Raw genomic sequence first — 20,627 nt, 5'->3', positions numbered from 1 at the left:
GTTTCCTGTATGACTTCACTGGTGTCGCATCAGTAAGGACTTTTGCTCCTTGTTGCTTGAGTTCATTGAGGTGGTGAGCATACATTTATCCCCAGACATGTCCATGTACACAAACATTAAACAACTTCTTTCTGACTTGTTTCACACTTTTGCACCACTTCAGAGGAATCCCCTTAACCTCAAATCACTGTTTTCTTAAGGTATGACTTACCTTCACAGCTGTGTGGATTACGCATCATGTCACAGAAGGTCCACAAGCATAGATGCACGTGTGTGTTCATGTCTGTAAGCTATTATTGTTTCATCTCACTGAAAGCACAAATGCCATCCTCTCTCTCTCTATTTTTATATGAGGATGGGGTGGACAAAATAACAGGAACACCTCACAACAGTGATGGCGCTGAGTTGCAAAGCTGCCTGAGCTGCATTAGAGACTGCGCTGGTGTTATTCACCTATAACGTGCTACAGTTCGTGCTTCCCTGTGTGTGTCGCTTACAAGAAGGTCAACAAACACACCGCAGTGCTGCAGGAAGAGCATACATAATCAATCAGCCCTCAGTGCAAGCTACAAAAATAAAATATGGGACACACACACACACACACACACACACACACACTCTCTCTCTCTCTCTCTCTCTCTCTCTCTCTCTCTCTCTCTCTCTCTCTCTCTCTCTCTCTTTTAATAGGAAGCTATAGATATCAGAGCAGGCGTGTGTGTGTGGGCCGGGTCCTCAGAAGGTCGGGTAGGCTGGAAGTAAACGACCGTGAAATTGGACGGTCTAGCCTTCAGATTAGCGTCGCCGCTGTCTCGGTGGAGTTTAATAAACTCAGCCGTCTGCTTCTTGCTATCTAAAGTATAACAGGACACTGGCGTAAATTCTCAACTGTCTCATACTTCTTTTTAATTAGTTTTCTATTTGACATTTAGTCAGCTGTGTAAAAACCAAGGAGGAACCCACCCGGGGGATTAATAAAGTTTTATTTTATCTAATCTAATCTAATAACTTTAATCTCAGCCAAACCGATTTACTCACGAACAAACAAAACACTGAAAAAAGCCCAACAATAACATTTTTAGGTTGTCTAAGTGACTTATATATTATGTTTAACCCGAGTAGTCCACGGTGATCTGAAAATGATGTGCCGGGAATTGTGCCGTTCTCGGCGGCATCACTGACCATCGAGCTTCCGGCTAGCTGTCGAGCTGGTGGGTAGCAGACGTCTCCGAAAACGTCGAAGCACTTTTGCAAATATGCGATATCTTGATAAACTGAGCAGATATTTGATGTTTACACAGCTACTTTCTCGCCTGAAAATATGCTAAAAGTTTATTTTGTGACCCAGAAAGATTAGTAAGAGTAATTTTAAAACTTTGTATCGGCCGCCATTGTTGGAAACTGGAGTTTGGCTGGGCCGCGCTATGAATTCTGGGATATAGTAGGCCACGAAGGACACAGCCGACCCATCCTTCAAATTCGGGGAAAAGGAGGACGCATTTGTCGGCTGCATTCGGAGGAGTCTACGAATTTGGACAGCCTTCGGCGCGTCGCTGTGACGTAATCGGTCTACAAATGCGGCCTCAGGAGGATGCAGCCCATGAATTTGGACACGACCACTGGCTGTATCCCAATTCAGGGTCTGCAGCCTTAAAGGCCGCATTTTAAGGCCGATTACGTCACAGCGATGCGACGAAGGCTGTCCCAATTCAAAGGCTGCTCGAAATGCGGCCCTCAAATACGTCCTTCATTTCCCTGAATTTTAAGGATGTGGCGGTGTAGACTTCATGGCCCAACATATCCCAGAATGCATAGCGCGGCGGTGGGTGTGGATAATTTTGCCGGAAAAAAAAACGGCGGAAGAGGGGCGGCCGAAGAGTAAACTGTTAAAAGTAAGTACTGAATATTATGTCACTTATTTATGTGCAAATGTTTAATAACGAAGAACATTAAAACATTCCTGTTGGCAAAGTTATGTGACATTAGCGATGTTAGTACTAACTTGACTTTAAAGCCTTTACTTTAAAATATACACCATTCAATAGTTGACGTTAATCTTACAGAGACTGTGATGATTTCATGGATATTTAAAGTAAGCACTGAGAGAAATTTAGTAATGCCAACATATTGAAAGAACAATATTTGTCTCTTATATATAATACATTTATATATACAGGGTCAAAGGAACCTGTCTTTGAGTGAAGATTTAAGGCGACAGGAAATATAAATAATATAAATAAATGCAGCTTGAATCTTTACTGAAGCTCAGTATTTGAAACAGAGTCATTCACTGCTGTAATAACTAATAATGATTGAAATTATAACTTTAATATTGGCCATATTATATTTACAATACCAAAGTGAGATTACTTTAGTCTCATGAACAACATCAGCTAATTGTTATTTACTAGCTAATCTTAAAATGACTGTTCAGTACAGAAATGAAGCCCAACTATCATAATTTCACAGTCTCGGGGTCTCAGCCTCAGATACTTATCAAATCAAAGCTCATGTAGAAACAAACAAACAAATGAACAAAATATGTTTTCCTTCATTTCTGTCAAACAAAGCTGTATGAAACGTTTCCAGCTGTTAGTGTCATGGTTGCTAGGCAACCTGGGCAACAGGGCAGAGGCTAGACCGTCCCATTTCACAAGCCTCGCACTTCCGGCCTTAGCGGTCTTTGAGTACGCCTCCTTTGTGGACCATTAAGGCTGCGTACATTTAGATGAGAAAATATATATTTGACACATTTAAGGAAAATACTAATAAAAAAAAATAAACAAAATAAATGTTTATTAAGCAATTTTAATAGGAAATTGCTTAATTTTAGAAATGTTTTTGCTGCTTTTGCTCTATAAAATAGTTGTTTTCTTTTAGAATCACTCATCTTATTAGTAGGATATACATGAAAATGTACATTTTTTGCACTTTCTGGTCAACTGACTCAGTGAATCAAATGACTCAAAAAACCGATTCACTTTGGTGAGTGACTCATTAAAACTCGAATCAGTAAAAAGAATCAAATTTACCATCACTACTTTGGGGGTGCTGAGCACCCAGAGAGCTGCCCATCCAGGCAAGGTAAACTTTACTCGTCATAAGGAGACGTCTTCCCCGTCTCTGTCAGTCCCTGCATCCTTAAATGTCTCCAGTTGTCCTGAGTTTTTGAATTCTCTGGTCTCTGCAGTATCCTCTTTGTGGTGTATTTTTGATCAATTTAACCGATGTTTCTTTCCTACCTTCCTGTTAAACAGTCAAATATTAAGCACAGACCAGGGGCGATTCTAGGATCAGAGCTTTGGGGGTGCTGAGCAGAGAGCTGCCCAGCCAGGTATGATAAACTTTACTCGTCACAATGAGACGTCTTCCCCGTCTCTGTCAGTCCCTGCATCCTTAAATGTCTCCAGTTGTCCCGAGTTCCCTCTGACTGTCTCCTTGGTGCATTTAAATCCCTGTTCCTCCCTGTCCTCATCGTCTGTTGTCTTCATCTCCATTTTCACTCATCATAATTTTACCATCTCTGTGCAAGTCTGCAAATTTCTTTATTAGAAAAGATTCTTAAATTCATCAAGTCTCTCTGTGCCTGGGTCCTCGTCACAAAACATGACATGACTGTTTTGTACATTTTAACACAATTGAATCCCCACATTTGTGAAAGAAAAGCAAAACACTTTTTGAAAAGTCTGTAACAAAACCATCAAATCAGATAAAGGTTATTTAAATGCTGCTAAAGAAGAATGGATTGGAATTTAAAAAAATACATATTCTAATCTTAATTACTGGAGGAGAATAATGAATGATGCTCAAAGTGAGTAAAAAGTAAACTGAGTGCATTTTTTGGACAGAGATTCACTTTTAATGTGTATGTATAATATAATACAGATACATAGAAAATACACTGCAAAAATAGAAGAGTCCTTGAAATGTACAAAATATTATTACAAAATTAGACAAACTGAGACACCTTGGCCTCTGGTACAATGTATACAATGTATGAAAAGATCTTTACTGCAGATGCTATGACTCTGCAGATTTTTTCTTTTAACCTATGTCGCCTCAGCTTGAGGTTGGTAAATCTGTCTATCACATTTTGGTGGTCAAGTCTCTCAGGCATCTCTTTCTCAACTGACATCACAGCCAGGTGCTGGAGTTTGCTTTGACCCATGGTCCTTCTCAGCCAGGTATGGAGCTGACTCAAGACACTACACGACCTTTCACAGCTACAGCTGCTAACTGGGTTTGTTAGGGCAACCTGAATAACAGTTTTCAGTGTGGGGAAGCTCTGATTATCCAGAAGATTGTACAATGTTAGCATATCTGGGATGGCACCAGCCTCACTCTTGAGCTTCAAAAAGTTCTTGGCAACCGTGACTTCCTCTGACTGATTCAATATGGTAATGCAGTGCCAGGGCTGACAACCCAGTTTGTTTTGCAGATTCTGTATAGCAGCTTTAATATAGGGAGAACACAACTTCGAGATTGTATGAGTAAAGTTTGTTTGTTTGTTTTTTCTTTGTCAGTTTAACAGTTTCTGTTTTGCCTGCCACTGTTCCCTGTCTGTTTTCTTACCTGGTTCTTCCTGAACTTGTACTTTCTCCTCATGTTCCCCTCTTTCCTCTCTCCCTCTTTGGACTGACAATCATACACAAATAGATTGTATTCAATTAGATTAAAAAATACTATTAAGATCACTAATAAAAAAAAAGTCCTCTCTCAATGTACTTTCAACCAAAAGGCAAATAACCAGACCACATGTACGTCTAATAAAGGATATAAATATTGAAACACTGATCCAACATTATCCTTTATTGATGGATCATTTGATCTTACACTTTTACCTGAATGTGGCTCCTGTTTTTGAAAAAAAAAAACACACACACACACACACACACGTGACACACTGTAATGTGTGGTCACATTATGTGATTTAATTTTTGTATCTTGAATAAGCTTTTAGGTGTAGTTTTGTTAAGGAAGGGCCTTAATCTTGTGATTTTGTTGGAGATCCAACATGTGGTGCGATCCCTAGTTACGCCACAAGGGGGCACTTCCGCCCCAGTGAGATGGTTTAGTGTGACGCTACTGCTCGTCTTCAGATCTGGCAGAAGCGAGAGAGGAAACACACTACCTGTCGTCCGTCTCATGATTTATCTGTTTTTTTCAGGTTAGTAAGTAATAAGGCCACACATGTGGTCCACATAATCTACATACCAAATAAGGGTAAAACCTGACCAGCAGTTTGTTTTGCTGGGATCTGTATTTGTCTGTTTTGCTCATTGAAATGTGTTACGATCGAGAGTGGGAGCTAGCTTAGCTCGCCACATCCTAGAGTAGCTGTTAGCTTTGTTGTTTTCTAAACGTAAGGCACCCTCTTGTAACAAAAGTACACCGCGGCTCCTGTATATTTGAGTTAATGTGTTCGCAGAGACAGTTTGATGTGTTGTCACTGTTATTGTCTAAAGTTAATGTAATAACCTATAATAATTCTAATCGCTCTGCAATGTTGATGTGGAGATTTCCACTACACAGATACGCCATTAGTATATGGTACAGTACTGGAATGTTTGCTTTATCAAACGATGTGTGAAAAAAGCGTGATTAATAGCTCTTAGTAACAAACAACAGAGATGACTGTTTAGATTTTTGCTTATACTATTACTATACTATTTTAGTTTATTCTGATTTTGGGCTTTGGGAATGTGAGACAGAGATGTTAAGAAGTTTTTGCAACCTGTTGTGAACACATGAATGTGTTTAAATAGAGATCTGGCAGAAGCGAGAGAGGAAACACACTACCTGTCGTCCATCTCATGATTTATCTGTTTTTTTCAGAACCAGACATAATCTGTCAGCCGCCCTCTTGCTTGGGGTGTGTTACACACGCACACACACACGCACACACACAACAGGAGTTATAAGGTTAATGGGAATCCAGTCAGCTAGTTAGTACCTTGGGTTCAATATCGGCACATATGACAAAATAACCAGCTTCTCTCATCACATTTCAAACAGGTACAGATGATGTTAAATTTTAGATTTTAAATAGGCTGTATAAATTTCAATGGGAGCAACAGGACGGTCAAATATCGCTGATTTTACTACAGAGCAGGACGGATTGTAGGGTAGCAAACATTGTCGGGAAACACGTTTTCAACCCTGCAGGTTACCTGGGGTAATGTTTTTCAGTTAAAAAGAAACACGGTCTGACTCCGACCTAACTATATAAAGAGTAACTGAAGGTTAAATGCAGCTAACATGTGCTGTTTTAAGCCAGCACTCACACCTCCGCTCCGCTGCGTCTCAGCCACTATTGCTCTGGCAGCAACCGTGCCAGAGCCAGGGCAGGGGAGAGGCGAGCTGGAACAAACCATTTTGGGAGGGGGGAGGGGTTATCTAAACTTTTGATGTTAAAATTTTTTACTGATCAGTGACTAAAGTTTCATACAGATTGATTTAAAGACTTTATCACAGTAACAAATGCTTTAGTGCAGAGTTACTGACTGATAACCAGTGTGGATTCAGTCAATCAATAATCTATATTCATGTGGATCTGTCTTCAAACAGAGGAGTGATCAAAGTTTGTCCTAAAATAAGAGTTGAACATCTGGTACAAACATCACAGAGCAGAAACAAACAGTCCAACTGTTAAAGGAGGAAACAAAACACACTTACAGTTTCTTCACACACACGAACAACAAGCTCCACTCCACACTCGGACACCAAACACAGACACACAGGTGAGCTGCTTCCTGAAAGGTGGTGGGACTCCACCTTAGGCAGGACAGGTGGGAAGGGGCTCAGCAAGAGCTGCAGCTGAGTTAATTTAACAACATCTTTCAAGTTCCTGACAAACGGACTCTGATGTGAAAAGTGAAACTTCCTTCTGTCTCTTTCCATGGAACACAGGATCATTTTTGTTTTTACTTTCTTGGTTAATTTCCTTTAAATCTGCCATACAACTTCTCACAAACCACCAGGTTCAGGGAACAGACTGCTTCCTCTTAACTCCAGTACAGACATGATCCCATAAAGAAATCCAATCAGTTTTTCTATCATTCTGTGTCTCTATATACAATAGAAAGCACTTATTTGAAGTAAAAACATACTGTTGATAACAGTGTTAGTGTCAGCAGTCAGAGAGAGCTCCATTCACACCGAGCTGTGATTTCAGGGGAGGTGGACATATTTATTTATTTATTTATTTTCTTTTTCCTTTTTTTCTCCTTCCCTCTTCCCTTTTTTTCGTTTTTTTTTTCTCTTCTCTTCCTTTCTGTTTTCTTTTCTCCTGTAAATAAATGATTCTAATGATTTTGTTCAGTTTTTGCTTAATATGGTTCCTTTTTTGTACTTTTAGGATTTGTGAGGAAGTTTTAAGACTGTGAGGAATGTAAGCATGTAAATGTAAACTCCACAGATCAACCTTTCAGAACTTTTGCGTATCTTTCTGATATTTACTGTTTATTTAAACCTCCACTGAATTAGAAAAATCACCTTTCTCAGCTCCGTCCCCTCCCTGAGGTCCCAGCATACGGGCTGGGTGTACTGTTCTCACACACAATGCAACAACAACCAAAAGTACCGCAAACGTGTATACCCAAGTCACACATAATTTATGCAACATTTGACAACTTTTGAGTAGCTGAAGACTTTTTTTTCAATACTAAAACAAAATATGTTCTTCATGTCCATTTGAAAGCAGAAGACTGTAAGACCAGCTCAGCCTTTTTTTTCTCTGTCACACTCTTGGAAGCACACGTGCAAACACACACACAGACGCACATGCACACAGTGTCCTTTAGCCTCTCTGTGCCATAATAAGAACCTGTCAGCGCAGCACTGTGAAAACAAATTAGTCCAATGATTAATGAAAGGGTATTAGAGCCAGCAGCTCATCCTGCTGTGTAGATGGGACACCCAGTGCAGAACAGCATGTGGCATATATGGCCCATACACACTTAAACACACCTTTATTTCTCAGCTTATATTTTAAATATCAGAGACAAATCCTTTACAAATCAGCAGCAATATTTATATCGCATAATGTTAATATGACCACCGTTTTGTATCATCATTTGCAAGTGCAAATAATGCCAGATAAGCATTTATTTTTCAGTTTTTGTGGTAATGTTAATCATTTGTTTCACTGTTTAAAGTGTTCCAAATCGTGTTTGGCCTGCTGCATGTGTCATGCTCCATACTATAGGGACATATTTTAAAATGCAACAACTGAATTAAAAGCTAACTGACAAAAATGAGGTGGACATATTTAAACATCATTAGCAACAGTACTAAGTCTCTCAGAGCACGAGACTGTTCTTTTCATCCGGATGTCCTTCAGCTGTGTTGTGTAGACAATCAAAGAAACTGAAATGACCTGTAAGCTTGTTACAGCTCCCACATCCGACTGTAAACACTGAAACCTGAAGTTCCAGTTTGACGATCATTCTTGTTTTTTTTCTGTAACAGACACGAAAAATTATTAAAAGGTTAAAATTCTTCTAAAGTTAATTCATATCTTTTTTGTCCAGAAAGAACACAGTGAACAGTAAGTGATTCATATAAGTTTCCATCTTTTCCTGCTCCCCACTTACAGCCTGTATGATCTGCTTCTTAATGTTGTTGAGTTAAATTGTTGTGACACAGTTTTTTCTCCTCAGTGAAGAGTGACTATTACAGGCGAACATAATCAAACACAGTTCAGCTGTGATGAAACTCCTACTCTGTCTGCTCTATCCTTCTTTCTGGTTTTATGTATACATCAGACAAAGTGTGAGAGTCAGATACTACTATTCTGGTCTGCTAACATGTTGTCTCTATTCTCCTCAGCAAATTAAAATGAGGTGTTAACTTCAGGATAAACTTAATTAATCTGAATTTTAAACATGTTTAAACATTATTTTCTTGCTCACATAGATGGGGAAAAAAGAGTTCATCTGGACTCCACACCCCATGATTCAAAAACAACAAACACTGTATTATATTCTGATTCACAATTCGTTTCTCCAACTAAAATAGAGCATTATATTACAAGATTTCTGGAAACTAGAAAAATCAGATGAAGACAAATGAAACAAGTTTGACACGTTTCATGGATCCTGATCATGTACAGACTTTACTGTGTAGAAACAGATCTTTGTTTTTATAATTTAATGTTAATTTGATTAAAGCTTTTGACCTTCATCATTGTTTGACTTCAGACTGGTTCAGAGTAAAGTTCTCTTGTTGTATCTGCCAGTGTGAACAGACATCTAATATCAGCCACACCCAGACTGCTTACTTTGTTTGGAGCATTTCTACTGCAAAGTTTCACTCTGTTCCAAGTCTATAGATGCAGTCACACTTTCTGTGAGAGATAAAAATGATCCTATTGACAACATGATTCTTTTTTTTTTTTGCTGGATGACTAGGTGTTCCTATTCATCGATGACTAACACGACCTGGATGACTGAGAAGCTCCAGTTTCAATTTCTTTATGAATCTTCTGAATTCTGACCTCTGAAGCATTCAAGCATGAAAGGGCTTCTAACTCGAGGATGAACGAGTGTGATGCTCATCTTTGTACACTTTAATTTCACTCTTTTTTATGCTCTGTTTTTTGTGGTGAAGCAATTTGTGATGGTCGTCTTGAAAGGTGTTCTATAAATAAAATGACATGACAGATGTTTAAACTGCATCTGGAGCTGCTCTAATACAACCAGCCTGTCATGGAAACACATCGTTTGCTCCCATTTCTCTTGTTGGATCCATAAGAAATGCTAAAAATAACAGCTGCTATGCATCAACAAGTCTCTGTGAAAGAAACAGAAACAAAGAGTTCTTGTTTGTGAGTTCAGGCAGTAAGTGTTCAGGCTGTGAAAAAACTAAACACTGACTGTTTCTGCCTTTTGATTTTCTGTATTTCTATGTGTGTTTGCACATTTCACTGCATGCATTTCACAGCAGACTAGAAACAAATGAGGGCTGGCTCCAGACTTTTGCACAGTACTGTAGATTCCCAAAGAGCCCCTTAACTCAGTCAGAGTGCACAGGAAAAGCTGCTCAGCACAAGCTGACCCTTCAAACTCTTTCACATGTATGAATGTGATGGAAGGTCAGAGGCGTGTGCTGATTCAAAGCTGCACTGCTGCTGTATCTCCACTGGGTTCATCTGTGATCTGAGAGGCTAGGCTACAGTTACTGAGCTAGACTGATGGCCAAACACAGATGTTGACCAGGGTTATGCACAATGTACAGAAAACTCCTTCTGAATGACTTTGCTCTTCCATATATTTATTCAGCACAGCAGCGAGGAAAAGATTCTCTAATCCAAACAAATCCCTCTCTCACTGGCTCTGATCTTTGCTGATCCATCTGTAGAAAAAAGAGGTGAAGAACTCCACCATCAGAAGAACAAATTAAACCTGAAGAGACACTTTTGTGTGTCCTACCAAACAAAGTCATCATGGAAACACAGAACTGTGTGGATGACAGCGCTCTGAAGCACTTGTTCCATGTTTGTTAGTATGAAGCAGAGGGTTACAGAACTCTATCTGCTAGCCATGCCTGTGCCTGCTTAGACTTAAACATAGACTTATAGAAAGAAATCTTTTGAGCTCAGGAATTTAGCAAGTGCCACGACAGGAAGCAACGATCATGAGCTGCCAGCTCCTGAGCAGCATCTGTCGTTGGTCAGGCTGGTCTACACCCCCATCCCTGAGTCCAGGAGCTTTACCTCAAACAGTAACCTCCTCCTTTAAATGCAGTCTAGTCCTGTTCAGGCGGCTCTCCCATGTTTGCCATGTGTGGAACTGGATTAACAAGGAATCCCAGAAACAGGAAATCTGTGTCACATTAGTAGTGATGACGTGCAAAGCAGCCGCTGATACACTATAGTGTACCTAACACACACTGTGTGACGACACTTGCTGTGTTTGCTGTTGGAAACATTACTGTACAGTGTTGTCATTCCACGTGAACAGCACACAGCCATTAATCACCACATCTTCTACATTTACACTATAATCAAACTGTATTAGCAGAACAAAAAAAAGCTGCTCCTCATTTTAACAAATGTCACTCTAACCCAAAAGAAACAGGAAAGTGCATCAATTCATTAGATGATAAAGACAATCAGAAACATGCATTTTACTGCTCAGAGCTGCATTTAACAACTTGTTATATCCAGATTGTTGACATGAGTGATGAAAGGTGTCCATGTGTTCTCAGAGCTCTGCTGTTTAGCCTTTAAACTGGAGCTTATTCCTTCTCCTGATTGGTGCTTGGTCTGTGAGCAACTTCCAGAACAATGAAATATAGTCAGACTGAGATCCACAACAACTCAGAGCTCATTTTTACTACAACTATGCTTTTCAGTCCCATCAGGAAAAGTTTGGCATCGTCTCCTCCTCAGTATCTGACTCGTGTAGTTGGGCCTGCGTCGCTCATTCTGCACTTTTTTATCTCCTTCCTTGTGTTCTTTGTGACCTCCACAGCAGCACCAAATCCTGCAGATGATCCTGGTTTCATGGAGCTCACAGTTGCCAGTGTTGCATCCACTAAATCCTCTTCTGGCTCCGCCCTTAGCTGCCATGCTCTCATGAGTGTTTTGTGCATCACTGGAAATATGCACATAAGTGCATTAGTTTGCTAGTTTTAATGATTTTGGTTTGTTGGATTTACGGGTTTCAGCGTGAAAGTGAATTGAGCCTCGATGCTTTTAGAAGGATTCTGTCATGATCAGCAGCAGAGCAGTGAGCTTCCTTCATGGCAGCTATAACCAGCCTCATCTATATGTTAGAGAACAGGCACCTTTCCCTGAAAGCAGCGTGAGCACTCCTGAAGATCTGTTAGAGCTCAGACTATCAGAAGCCCTGAAGGTTTTTAAGAGCAGCAGGAGGAAATATGGCTGCAGGTGAGAGAAAAACTCTCTTTGAAACATTCATTTCATCAAATCCTGTTAGATCGAGTTTAAATCACAGTTTAACGCACAGCTTTCCTTCATGTTTATAAGATTGGAGAAACCTGCAGTCAGCTGAGACTGAAGAAGTCACTTGGATGAGTGACTAAACATTTCTCCCACTGAAAACATTCAGATGAACAAAATCAACTTTTGAAAATTTACTTACCTGGATGATTGTGTAATAAAAATATGAACATGTATTTATAAGTTACACTTGTGTTATTTTATTATTGTTATATTTCTTATTGTGTTATTTATAAGTTGGTCCGTATACAGAATACTGAATGTAATAAACATCTAAGTCATGAATTATGATTCATTAGCGTTCTTCGAATCTAATCAGAACTACAAATGGGAATTCCTATATGAACATCTACATGCACAAGTTTCATACACTACTCCCAAAGCCTTACAGTACATGACACTGACTGCCAATACACACAACAACAATATATCACAAAACACCAAATGGGTTTAGCTTACAGCTAGCAAGTATGTAGCATAACAAGTAGCATTAGTAGCATGAACTAGCCACATAGCAAACAGGTCAATACACATTGCACTCCTACATCCACTAAATGTCCAAATGGCATAAAAGACTAAAACTGTCCTTTCCAGGTAGGGCTCCACGTCTACTCACAGTTCTTTAGCGACGCACACGACTCACACCGTGTGTAGACATCCACTGCTGAGTCAGTCTGCCAGGTGGCTTTTGCCCTGTGTTAGCTCAAATAAACTCTGATCACTGGAACATGTCCTCAATAGTGCAGCTGTGCTCTCTCGCCACAAGGGGGCTCCCCCACTCAGCTGACAGCCTTTCCAACAGATATGATTTTTACCTTATCTTTAAGCATACCCTTACTATTTGAATATAATTAATCTTGCATTGACAAGATGTCTGTGAAGGTTCTCAGTCATCCAGGTCATTGTAGTCAAAGGAGCTTGCAAAGAAAAGCATCTGGACTTCTTTAAGTTGCTTGAAGACGTTTCACCTCTCATCCGAGAAGCTTCTTCAGTTCTAAGATCAAATGGTGGGGAGTCCCAGATTTAAACCTAGTGGGAGTAACCCCCCACAGAGGGACAAAAGGACCAAAAAGAAAGAAGCCATCTATGTCCACTGTGAGCAACCATCTTGAACAGAGGCGGTGGTTTACGACACCAACTGTCTGCCATCTATAATCCAGTTTTGAGTTCCCTCCCCAGATGCCTTAATGCCCACTCACATCCTGGGCCATCTGACCTCAGGAATTTGCATGATAAGGTGGGGCCAGGTTTCACAATGAGCTCACCCGAAACCCTGGCTGATTGGGACCCACACCCAGTTTCACACCTTAGCTCAGGCGATTAGAGGATCATCAGGGGGTCCTTTTGTCCCTCTGTGGGGGTCACTCCCACTAGGCTTAAATCTGGGACTCCCCACCATTTGACCTTAGAACTGAAGAAGCTTCTCGGATGAGAGGTGAAACGTCTTCAAGCAACTTAAAGAAGTCCAGATGCTTTTCTTTGCAAGCTCCTTAGCATTGACAAGTACCATCAGACCACTCCCTAAACATACATAAGCAAACATTAATATTAACATTAAAGCTGTATAAAACAACAGCTACAGAAATGAACTTTATTTGGTCAAAAAAAAAAAAAGAAAGAAAAAAAAGACTTCCAACTGTGGGGTCTCCAATGACCCTAAGTAAGCCCCGATAAAGAAGGGGACTTCGAGGGGGGGCCTCTCTCACCTCTATGTGAGACAGGGCCTTCCTTTGCCAGCCGGCCAATGTCCATTCTACTAGCATAGGTAAAACATCCGCCTATTTTCAATTTCTGCATTGCCACTTGAGTATATTATTTCGAAATAAGAAGTCTTTACCAGGTTAGTTTCCTCAGAGGATATTTTAATTACATTAAACTCACCACCTGTTCTCTTTACTCCTCAATTTTTCGGTGTCCCACTCATTCTTACTCGGAGTCTTTCCTTATAATCTCGGGTCTGGTCTTTATTTACTTGGCTCCGTGTTTTCCTTTCTATGCACCACGATAAACGTCGGATCTGTTCCAGAAGCGTCTCCGGGCGTTTGATGATCGTCACCGGGAATCCACTCTTTACCATGTCATCTGTTGCCTCCTCCACCGAGCCGTATAGCACTGTTCCCTCAGTATAAAAAACTCTCATCTTTGCTGGAAAAGGAGTTTGGAATCGGATTTTCTTGTCTTTTAAAACAGATTTCACCCCTGCGTATTCCTTTCGCTGCTTTAAAATCTGTGGTGCATAATCATGATCCAAGTTAACTGTCTTGCCTTGGTAGTCAAATCCACGCTTCTGCCAGGTCAATTTCAATATTTCTTCTTTCATTCTGGAACTAGACAGTTTGACAACAATTGACCGTTGCGTCGCTCCTGGCGGTGGTTTTGACATCAAAGCGTGATGTGCTTTTTCCACTCGTAGCTCAGCGGAGTCCAGCAACTCCAGATTCTGTCGTAATCAACTCTCCACAAATACGACCATTGATGTAGAATTGTCTTCCGACCCCTCCTTGACACCGTATATTCGAATGTTTTCTCTTCTAGACCATCCCTCCAGGTCTGTTAGCTTGGCATCCATCTCAATATGCAGTTTGAGCATCTCTGTTACTACTTCCTCATTAGCTTGTACTTGGGTTTCAACATCCACAATTCTTTCTTCTACCTCTTCCACTCGTTGGTTTTGTTTATTTCTTCTCTTTCCTTCCCCGAGAATTAAGGGAATTCAGAAGAGATAACTGTGCACAATTGAATGAAAGCAGAGAGGTGTGTCCTATTGCTAGCAAGGGGATGATCTCAGAGCAGCATCTCTGCCCTCGTCTCAGACCACCACTCCAAAGAACCAGCATCCCCCTGCAGTATGTGCACGTGAGTGAGTGTGTGTGGATGTGGGTGTTTGTGTGACTTCCTGCTGATCACAAAGGGTCATCTCCCCTTACGATGCTGGGGGGGGACAATAGAAACAAAGAATATCTTTGGAGTTGCCTTGTGTAGCTGTAGGCATTGTTCTAAATATGTTTTTTGTTGTTTTTGAACTTTCAGTGACAAATTTAGTTCTAGGACTTGTTCTGAATAGTGTTTGTTGCAATGTTTGTAGACACTCCTCGTTCCCTCCCACATGTAAGAGCGGACAGCCTCCATTTCCTGTTGATTAGATCAGAGGTCAGACTAGTTTCACTTTTACAACAGACAAAGCTGCAAGTCTTTCTTACTAAGAAGAGAAATGACGCAGAAGGAAATTAAAATGGATGAAGAAAACATTTCTTGTTTAAGCTGTTTGGATCTACTGAAGGATCCGGTGACTATTCCCTGTGGACACAGCTACTGCATGAACTGTATCAAAAGTCACTTTGATGAAGAGGACAGGAAGGGAATCCATAGCTGCCCTCAGTGCAGGACGAACTTCATGCCAAAGCCTGTCCTGGAGAAAAACATTATGTTAGCAGAGTTAGTAGAGGAACAGAAGAATATCTCACCGAGAGTTGCTGAAGTGGATGTTTTACTGTCACCAGCAGAGCCAAAGACCAGAGCTGGATTCTTAAAATATTCACATGAAATCTCACTGGATCCAAACACAGCAAACACACATCTGTTATTATCTGAGGGGAACAGAAAAGTAACAAGAATGGAACAACAACAGTCTTATTCTGATCATCCAGACAGATTCACTGCATGGCTTCAGGTCCTGAGTAGAGAGAGTCTGACTGGACGTTGTTACTGGGAGGTGGAGTGGAGAGGGAGAGGAGTTGGTGTAGCAGTTGCATACAAGAATATCAGCAGAGCAGGGAGCTCTGATGAATGCAAATTTGGATTCAACGACAAATCTTGGTCTTTACGTTACGATTCAAATGGTTTTCAGTTTTGGCACAATGAAGTCCGAACCAACCTCTCAGGTCCTCGGTCCTCCAGAGTAGGAGTGTACCTGGATCACAGAGCAGGTATTCTGTCTTTCTACAGCGTCTCTGAAACCATGACTCTCCTCCACAGAGTCCAGACCACATTCACTCAGCCGCTCTATGCTGGACTTCGGTTCTTTTATTATGACAGTGACACCGCAGAGTTCATTAAACTGAAATAGACAGAAATGATTGAAGGACACTTGGTTAAAACAGGTTTTTCGGTTTCCACTTTCTTTGGTCTCTTTCATTGTTGCTCAGACGTTATTGATGTGCTGTTGCTTAGCCTGTCAGTAACACTTTATAGGTGCGACTTTGACATTGCATTATTTGTTGTCTAGTTAATGATTGGCTTTGTTTTAATGAAGGAAAAGTGTTTCACTCTGCAGAAACAATACAGCCTCATATATCTTTGTAAATGTTGTATGTTGTTCTAATTAAGGTATTTAATGTAAAACATCCCATTTCTAGTTTGTTATATCTTCTACACAAGAGTTATTCTTTATGGGAAACTGTTTTTCATTTATGTGCACTGTCATGTTTCAATTTAGAGAAGTGATCAGTTTGGTTGGGTGTTTTTGTGTTATTCTCTGGTTGGTTCCTTTTTCTTTTGTTTAAGAAAACTAGCCATTGAAATATGCGCAACCCTGTGAAAAGAAGAAGTAATATGCACTCAAACAACTTTGTATGGAATAAAATGACACCTTATATAAAACTTCCTCAGTTAATCACTGTATTGTGTTCCAGTAAAATTTGACTGAGTTAAAAGTTTCATCTCTGAAAAATATTGTTAACTTGATCAGACTGATATAACAGTTCAATAGTTCAGGCCCTGAAGTGCCGGTGATGATCGTCCGGAGTGAGGCCCATTTAGTCCAGCACAACTCTGCAGACGTCTGCGAATCTGCCCCGTGAGGTTGGCGGCAGACTCAGGGCCGCCATCTCAGCCCCCCCGACAGCAGTGGAAGCTGCTGTGGTGCCCAATCTTGCACACTTCTGCCCCAGGACTAAAAATATGTCATATCCTGGATTAATCACATCACATCCTGCATTGGACAATTCCTGACTGAGTCTATCAAAGTCATAGTGGTAAACACGAATAACTTGGATGTGAAATAGATTCACAAAGACATTTGGAAGGAGGTAACCCAGACAGACATGAAACCATACATGAGTCATTTGATTTGTGCAGATCTAGAAATGAATCTACCAGAAGTTCATGCAGAGTCTGGCTGGACAATCTTTTGGGCCAATCACTCAATGAATTTCCCATGTTGCCATGCGTGATTCACTTTAACAACTGTGATTCAAGACCAGGCCGTCATCAACAAGACAAGCTGGCAGTCAGTGGATGGCGTGCCTGCCCCTCATTTTTAACCCAATCCAAACATCAGTTGATGAGCATCTAGTCACTTTTAGGGGATGCTGCCCTTTTACACAGTATATGCCAAGAGTGCCATTTAAATGTAGCATAACGATCTGGGCAACATATCATGGCAGGACAAGTTATGCCTGAAACATTCAAGTATGTACTGGGAAACATGAAGACGGTGTTCCTCAAAAAGAACCAAGGGCAGCACATGGTTTTGGAGATAACTGCAACTATCATTGGGCCATTCTGGATTACAATAGGAACAAAGGTGGATTTGACAACCATGCTAAGGTATGCTTATTTTTGTACTCCTTGTCTATCATCAGATTGTTTGAAATGGACTATAAAGTGCTGCGCCAGCTGGCCCGGCCTCCACAGTCACCTGACCTAAACCCAATCCAGATGGTTTGGGATGAGATGGAGCGCAGAGTGAAAGCAAAGGGCCAACAAGTGCTCAGCATCTCTGGGAACACCTTCAAGACTGTTGGAAGAACATTTCAGGTGATTACACATTGAAGCTCATCGAGAGAATGCCAAGAGTGTACAAAGCAGTAATCAAAGCAAAGGGTGGCTATTTTGAAGAATCTAAAATAGGTTTTGAGTAATTTCAGATTTTATTGCTTACTGCATAATTCAATACGTGTTAATTCATAGTTTTGATCATGAAAACAAGAAAAAACATTAAATGAGAAGGTGTGTCCAAACTTTTGACTGGTAATGTACACTCACATCAACGAGACATATGGATTATGAACAACAAATAACAGTTCAATACATGGGTAGCACTTTATAATAATGTCACACTAGTAAGTATTAGTGAGGTATTGGCAGGTGCTTCATTCTTACTATGCCATTTATAAATACAGTTATGTTATGTTTATCCATCTGTTACTGGTACACCATGCACAGCTATCACTGCTATTACATCACTGCTAGTAAAACTGATAATCATAATCATATCCTTTCATTCATTTCCGCTTATCTTTTTTCAAGGTCGAGGGGGCACTGGAGCCTGTTCCAGCTGTCTTAAGACAAGAGGCAGGGTACACCTTGGACATGTCGCCAATCTGTCCCAGGGATAACCCACATACACAGACAACCATTCACACTCACATTCACACCTATCCCCACTAATTGCATGTCTTTGGACTGTGGGAGGAAGCCGTAGTACCCGGGGAGAACCACACAAACACGAGGAGAAGAGAACTCTAAACAGAAAGACCCCGGCCTGATAATGAAATTGATTTTGCTGCAGTTGCTATATGTAGTTTCAGATGCTAGTTTAATTGCAGAAGTTACCATGTTTTGTAGAAGATGCTGCTGTAGTTTGCAGGTTTTGTGGTTAAAACTGTTACTATACTTTGCTGATGATGTTGCTTCTAGTTTCAGTCATTGAATTAGTTGCAGACGTTGCCACTGCTTCAATGTGTTTGTTGGGTTGCAGTAGCTATGCTTACTTACAGTTTTTTTGTGCTTGTTTTACATTTGTTATCCAAGTTGGAATCTTTAGTCACATGTTTTTAAGGTTGCTGCAACTCAAATAAAGTTGCAAAAGTTGCCAAAGTGATCCTTGTTGTTGTGCTATTGTTGCTATTGTTGCTATTGGCATTGTTAGTTGCAGGTGTACTGTCAGTGGTCACTTTCTTCATTGTAGGTGTTGCATTAGTGTCACAGGTTAGTTTAGCTATAGTGTCTGATTAGTTGTGGGAGTTGCCTTGTGTAGCTGTAGGCATTGTTGTAAACATGAGGGTTTTTTTTTGTAATTTTTGCAATTTCAGTAACAAACTTAGTTGCAGATTGCAGTTGCAGTTTTTCTGATAAGTGTTTGTTACAGTGGTTGTAGATATTTCTGTAGTTTCATTCAGAAGTCATTTATTTATTTAAAGATGTTACTGTAAATGTTGCAGTGATGGGTTTGTTTACCTCATTTAAGTGTCGCTCCTATCAGAGAGCCCATTCTGATTCCATTTAATAACAATTTTACGGGTTTTCCTGAATTTACCACCTAAAAACTGAGCTCACCAACATTTTTTAATATACTGTTTATAAAAAAGGTATTTACTTCAAACTCAAACCTCATCCTGGAATACACCAGATACTGATAACTCCTCCCCTTCTACCTGACAGCACCTCCTCTTTGTCTGTTTCCTCATTCCCTCCCATTCAGTCTATATTTTGAAAATGGGCATAACCAACATCTGTTGACGTGTAAGAGCAGACAGCCTCCATTTCCCACGTAAACACCTATTGATTAGGTCACAGCTCAGAATAGTTTCACTTCTGCAAAAGACAAACCAGCAAGTCATTGTTACTAAGAAAAGAGAATGGATGAAGAAAACATTTCTTGCTCCATCTGTTTGGATCTACTGAAGGATCCAGTGACTACAACCTGTGGACACAGCTACTGCATGAACTGTATTAAAACCCACTTTGATGAAGAGGACAGGAAGGGAATCCACAGCTGCCCTCAGTGCAGGAAGACTTTCACACCGAGGCCTGTCCTGGAGAAAAACACCATGTTAGCAGCTTTAGTGGAGCAGCTGAAGAAGACTGGACTCCAAGCTGCTCCAGCTGATCACTGCTATGCTGGACCTGAAGATGTGGCCTGTGATGTCTGCACTGGGAGGAAGCTGAAAGCCATCAAGTCCTGTTTATCTTGTCCAGCCTCTTACTGTGAGAAACACCTCCAACCTCACTATGATGCAGCTCCATTAAAGAAACACAAGCTGGTGGCCCCCTCCAAGAAGCTCCAGGAGAACATTTGCATGGTTTCAGATATACAAGAGAAAGTGACAGACATCTCATCAAGAGTTGCTGAAGAGGATGTTTTACTGTCACCAGCAGAGCCAAAGACCAGAGCTGGATTCTTAAAATATTCACATGAAATCACACTGGATCCAAACACAGCAAACACACATCTGTTATTATCTGAGGGGAACAGAAAAGCAACAACAGTGAAAAAACATCTCTGAAACCATGACTCTCCTCCACAGAGTCCAGACCACATTCACTCAGCCGCTCTATGCTGGACTTCGGTTCTTTTATTATGACAATGACACTGCAGAGTTCATTGAACTGAAACAGACAGAAATGATTGAAGGACACTTGGTTAAAAACTTTTTTTTTCTAGTTTCCACTTTTTGTCTACATTGTTGCTGCTTAGAGGTAATTGATGTGCTGTTTCTTAACCTGCCAGATCTGCAAATAAAGTCATTTTACATTTGAATCTTTTGGACAGATGTTAACAGGGTTTTGTTGATGCTGGTGTGGTACATGTAACTCATCACTCGTGTTTTTATATTGTGTGTTGTCAATATTAAAAAGGTTAAATACAGTGTCTGCTTCAAATCAATCCTCTTTCTGGAATACATCAGAGACTGGTAACCCCTCCCCTTTTTCTGCCTGTTAC

At 40.5% G+C, this 20,627-nt stretch overlaps 2 protein-coding genes across 2 annotated transcripts in view; one reads left to right on the top strand and one right to left on the bottom strand.

Moving 5' to 3' along the window:
* Positions 1-20,627, bottom strand: part of LOC146713746 (uncharacterized) — a 100,031-nt gene that overhangs the window by 57,245 nt on the left and 22,159 nt on the right. The window lies entirely within an intron of this gene.
* On the top strand, positions 15,119-16,564 carry LOC146713749 (tripartite motif-containing protein 16-like protein). The gene has a single exon (XM_085450087.1). The coding sequence runs from the start codon at positions 15,174-15,176 to the stop codon at positions 16,026-16,028; it is 855 nt and encodes a 284-aa protein (XP_085306213.1). The 5' UTR covers positions 15,119-15,173; the 3' UTR covers positions 16,029-16,564.

The sequence above is a fragment of the Copadichromis virginalis genome, linkage group LG3, assembly GCF_057382275.1.
Source record: "Copadichromis virginalis isolate Kocher_CV1m ecotype Utaka linkage group LG3, C_Virginalis_male_GT1.1, whole genome shotgun sequence".
NCBI classification, from domain to species: domain Eukaryota; kingdom Metazoa; phylum Chordata; class Actinopteri; order Cichliformes; family Cichlidae; genus Copadichromis; species Copadichromis virginalis.
The sequence above is the reverse complement of the archived record's forward strand: the minus strand, read 5'-3'. Positions and strand labels throughout refer to the sequence as shown.

Excerpts from the sequence above, each read along its gene's own strand:
- LOC146713749 (XM_085450087.1), top strand. The coding sequence starts at position 15,174 with ATGACGCAGAAGGAAATTAAAATGGATGAAGAAAACATTTCTTGTTTA.